Source organism: Camelina sativa, chromosome 7, assembly GCF_000633955.1.
Source record: "Camelina sativa cultivar DH55 chromosome 7, Cs, whole genome shotgun sequence".
In the NCBI taxonomy this organism is placed as follows: Eukaryota; Viridiplantae; Streptophyta; class Magnoliopsida; order Brassicales; family Brassicaceae; genus Camelina; species Camelina sativa.
In genome coordinates this window covers 21,228,314-21,233,247 of record NC_025691.1, presented here as the reverse complement: position 1 = coordinate 21,233,247, position 4,934 = coordinate 21,228,314, and the positions used below count along the sequence as shown (strand labels likewise).

The 4,934-nt window shown below is 38.2% G+C and overlaps 3 protein-coding genes across 3 annotated transcripts in view; all 3 read right to left on the bottom strand.

Moving 5' to 3' along the window:
- The window catches only part of LOC109124718, a 10,201-nt gene extending 8,641 nt beyond the window's left edge, over positions 1-1,560 (bottom strand). The window contains exons 1-5 of the mRNA XM_010417530.2: positions 1,282-1,560; positions 938-1,166; positions 683-830; positions 396-503; positions 43-206 (exon numbers count right to left, since the gene is read on the bottom strand). Of these exons, the coding sequence (XP_010415832.1) occupies positions 43-206; positions 396-503; positions 683-830; positions 938-1,166; positions 1,282-1,477 (845 nt within the window). The 5' untranslated portion in view covers positions 1,478-1,560. The remainder of the gene's footprint in view (positions 1-42; positions 207-395; positions 504-682; positions 831-937; positions 1,167-1,281) is intronic.
- On the bottom strand, positions 2,355-4,566 carry LOC104701787 (COP9 signalosome complex subunit 5a-like). The gene is made up of 6 exons (XM_010417529.2): positions 4,029-4,566; positions 3,574-3,855; positions 3,351-3,498; positions 3,143-3,228; positions 2,768-2,845; positions 2,355-2,680 (listed from the first exon to the last, which is right to left on the bottom strand). Exons 1-6 carry the CDS (start codon positions 4,416-4,418, stop codon positions 2,588-2,590), a joined length of 1,077 nt encoding a protein of 358 aa, XP_010415831.1. The 5' UTR covers positions 4,419-4,566; the 3' UTR covers positions 2,355-2,587.
- LOC109125479 (COP9 signalosome complex subunit 5a-like) overlaps positions 4,868-4,934 on the bottom strand; it is a 6,335-nt gene continuing 6,268 nt past the window's right edge. The window contains exon 2 of the mRNA XM_019227114.1: positions 4,868-4,916. Within this exon, the coding sequence (XP_019082659.1) occupies positions 4,868-4,916 (49 nt within the window). The remainder of the gene's footprint in view (positions 4,917-4,934) is intronic.

Below are 4,934 nucleotides of genomic sequence, written 5' to 3'. Positions count from 1 at the left end.
TTTATCAAAAAGATAAGTTATTAATGCAAATGTCATACTCACTTGACAAGTTCCTGGATGTAAGATAGCCAAGTCTCCAAAGAAATGCCTTTTTGATCAGTGGCAGCAGATAGAGCTTTGAAAAGGTTATGTACAGTAGCCCTATCAGCCAAGCCTGAAATTGCTGGAGCAATACGAACAAATGCCTCTTCCCCAACAAACCGTCCCTTCAACACCAGTAACCTTTCATCAGCATTTCAATCATAGTTTCCCAAAGAGCAGGATACTAACTGAATTTACAAACTTTGTTTGTTTATACTACTATTACCACTACCAACCTTCAGAGAAACAATAAGATTCAGTTCTGGAATACGGAACCTTTGTCCTCATAAAAAGCCAAAAGATTTAAGAAATACCTGAAACAAAGGTCTCTCTGAGGCATCACTGCGTGCATTTCTTTCCTTGCAGTATGGATTAGCCCACGCAAGCATTGTTATGAAAATTAGTCTCTGGAATGCAGGTTGCTACAAAGAAACATGCTTCACCGGTTCAGAAACCAAATAAAAGATTGTAAGAAGGTCACTGTTGACGTTATTGGAGGCATTTTGGTTTATCTTCTTTCAAATGGGTTTAAGAACTCTCCAATCCAGCAACTAAAAACTCAAGAGAGAATTCGTATAAAGCATCCATAACTCCAAGATACCTTGAGAGACGGATGAAACTCTGAGCTGTCCCTGGATAAAAACCTGAAACAGCAATATTCTACAAGGTACCGAGCATCTGTAGATAAAGCTGGAGGAACAAGTGTTTCAAATATATCTTGCATTTTCTTCCCAGTTATCCCATTCATCCTGCCATATATCAAAAAGGGTCAAATAAAAATGAATACTTTTGAAGCAACAACAAGTCAGAAGATGATTCTGTTTTTTTTTTTTTTTATATATTGGTTCTCACTCCCCTGCTAAACTGTTCGATGGAGATAATAGCATCAAAAGAAAGAGATCCTTTAGGTGTATCACTTAGAACAGTTTGCTCAACTGTAAGGAGCTCCTCCAAGTCTTCAACATCATGTTGATCCTCAAGCTCTACCTTAAGACTCTGACCTTTTTTCTTCAACGGAGAGGTTACATCACTCAAAAGCTTCTGAGATTTAGACACCCACCGACTAAATCGTTCTTGCACCGCATCTGCCATACAAACAAAAACAAAAACTTAAATCAAATCCTAGCAGCTGTTTCTGAGTTTTATGTTCCAAAAGATTCGTACATAACTCTAATAACTCGAGGAAGAGGAAGGTCTTACTTGGGTCGATATCGTTCAGTTTCCATTTCTTCTGGGCAGCAATTCGGAGTCTAGGCTTTCGATTAGAAGAACAATTTCTCAAGAAAGAGTAACGTCGATGAACACGAGCTCCACCATCCAAACGGAAAACAATTGGAAAATCTGGAGTTGCAGATGAAAGTTTCACTCTTTTCAATCCTCCCACTCTTTGCGCCATTTCTGTTTCTGTTTGCTGCTGAAACAAAAAAAAAAAAAAAAAAAACTTTGCTTTTGGAGAGAGGAGGCGTACCGTGGCAAAACACCACCACGCACCACTTTACTTTTGTAAGTCTTAAATTATTGCTTTCTTTCTGGTTTCGTCTTTTATGTCTTTATTCTCATATAAAAATATCAAACTAACCAATGTCGACGGTTCCTTAATCCAATTTTATGTATCATTGATTGTTCAATTTTAATTCATTCTGAATGTATCACTCTCAAACTTATTTAAGCTGAAACAGTTCTTGTGAGATCAATATCAACAGCTACAAATTTCTGGATGGACCGCTCTCAAAAGTTATTTTAGCTGAAACAGTCCTTGTGGGATTCATTATCAACAGCTATAAATGGCTCCTGATATATCTTGTGTAGAAGTGATGTCATCCAACAACATTTTCCAGGCGCCCCCCCCTTATAGGTTAAGTCAGGGCAGCCTCAAAAAAGTGTTTTATACATGGCACTGTCTAGTGTTTGAAAGCTGTAAGTTATTATTCTTGCCTTGCCTCTAAGCTAAACAAAAACAAGGGAGGGAATTGGGGAGAAGAGAGCAGTGCGAATTATGAGTATAAGAACTAAGAAGAAAAGTGAACAACGAAGATTTTGATTTTCAATGACCATATTGTTAAACAAGATTAGACAGAGTTTAGTAGTCATATAGGTCCATATGCAAAATCAAGTTTTTGCAGATGCAATGTTGTTGACGTGTCCTTCCTCTTTCTCCTCTCACATTCATCCTCTCCTACCAATAACGTTTTACTTTTTAAAACATTAATTCCTGAATCCAAAAGAGTTTTACTACACAATTTGAAAACTTACTTGAAGCCATTCTATCCAGATGCGAAATGAACCCATTGGTGGTGGTCTGGTGGATGAAACAAGTGTTTGCAATTTTGGTCAAGGACAACATTGACCAAAATTTTCTTCTGTATTACTAGATCTAATTCATTCTCATTTGCCTTAAAACTCTTTACACAACAGAAAAAAAAAAGACACACACACATGAAATGACAACTACATAACAACAAACGATGGCTCAAATCCAAAACTAGAGACCGAAAGAATAACAACTTCAAGATGTAATCATAGGCTCTGTATCCGACAAGTCATTGGGAGATTTGTTGTTGGACTGACGCACTGAGTTGAATAATACATCTTTGATCACCTATACAACATTGACGGATTTGAATCTGTGAGATCCATCAATCTTAAGGGAAAGCCATAACACCATTATGTTTCAAGATTTACTAACCTGCGACATTAGTCCATGGACCTGTTCCACAGTAATCTTTGAGCTATCCCTAGTTATCTTAGTTAGTTGTGTCTCATCCTGAAAATGATCCAGAACACACGTCAAGCAAGATCTTTAACGCAAGACATAAGTGCGTGAATATATCATTTTAATTATACACAACACCCATTAACATTCTCCAATGTTCTATTTTTATCTGTTTAAACTTCGACAACATTTTCTCCTCTCAACTAAACAAATCACCACTAATAACCAGAAAAGTTGAAGAGCTATCATCTTAGTAGCTATACGTAGAGGTTCTAGAGAGGTAAAAACCCAGAGAAGTGGGATGTGAAAGGCAGAGCAATTAATATTTGATGAACCACTTGCACATACCTCTTTTTTCCTATGAAGGGATGACGGAACAATTCCTCCAAAGCGAGAATGATTCAGATGACTCTCCGCTTGCTCAAGCTTTTCAGCTTCAATTGTAACAATCAAGAAACGATTAGAACACATGACCTTTTATGCAGACATGACGAGAGAGAGAGAGAGAGAGAGAGAGAGAATTATATTTTTCTCCTACGCTATAAAAAAAGTTTACCCAAGTCTGATATTTGTCCGGCAACATAGTCTCCATTGCCCAGCAGTGGGGAAGAAGAAAGAGTGTTCACCCAGTACTTGTTCCATAGGAGATCCAGAAGGTGACTATCAAGAGATGACTTGAAATAAGTGATATCCAATGAATAGTACTGCCAGAACAAAAAGTCAAACGTAAGAATCTTCTTGGGAGCTTCCAATGAGGAAAATCAAGAAATAGGTGATACCTGTTTGCAGTGAACACCAAAGTCCTCGATTTTATTTAAAGGAATAGTTTGATACTCGGAAACAGGTTCATCTGGAGGCTTATATCCTTCTGAATATGTTCTGAATGCTCCAATCTCAACCTTACCAGCTGAAACAGTCCTTGTTGGATCAATAACAACAGCTAAAAAAGGCTCTTGATACTGTTGGTTAAGCCTCTGCGTAGAAACGTCAATACCCGAGAGCCAGCATCCATATCCAGGGTGGGAGTGATACCATCCAACAACATTCTCCAACCGCCCAGCCTTTATATAAAGTGAAGTTAAAATCCATCAAACTGTTTTGACTTGTAGATACTTAAAACGAACAAAAATCAAAACTTTACATCTTCTCGAAACCCATACGAACAGATTAAATCCCTAGACCATTCAACTACAACAGATGGAATCAAAGTAGGTAGGAGATGAGACACACTTACGAGCTTGTTGGTCTGAGAATACTCAACCATGTACTCATAGGCATCAGCCTGAGCATTAACCCTAGTCTCAGTACCTTCCACAGGCAAAGCAAAAGCATCCATAACAATGATAGCGTCACCATCGGTCTTACCTTGCATAAGACCCATGATTTCAATAGTGCCACCAGAGCGAGCGTGGACCACCATCTTAAGAAGAGCGAGCGCCGAGATCTTAACTCGCTTGAAGTAGTGAGGATCATTGGCCCATGGTTTCTCCTGCTGGAACCTACTCTGCGCAGTATCGTCGTAGTAGAAGATAGTGTCAGAGGTTGAATCAAGTTGGTCTACTGTTGTAATGTTGTTCTCGAGTTCCCATGTCTTCCTTGCCATCATCGTCGACGAACCCTCCATTTTTTTATACACTCTCAATTGCAGCAGAAATCTAGGGTTTCAATCGATGGAAGATTCAAGAATTTGAAGAATCAAAATTGATGAAGATGGTTGGAGACTGAGATGAGTGTGATCGATCCAACTTGCTGTGAATTGAAAACTGTGTCCGAAGGTTGCTTTGCTCCAAGAACACGTGTTAGCTTATTTTTATACAGACACTGACACATGTTAAATTTAAATTTCGGTTCGGTTTTCTTGTTGGTTTAGGCTTGGTTCAATTCAAATCCAGTTTAGGATTTTGGACGGGTCTTCCAAGTGAGATTTATTAAAAGGTAATCTCTTCTATGTTACAAATACAAATAGATGTAAAAAACATTATACTGGTATTATTCTCATTTATCTTCTGTCTAGTTTTTGCTGAGAGATGTCGTCGTTTGTCTACGAAACTGCAACTACAAAAACTAGAAACCTTATCTTGCAATTGCAAAATAGCCATGATTCATGGTTTTATCTTCTCCTCTACGTGCATTTACAGTT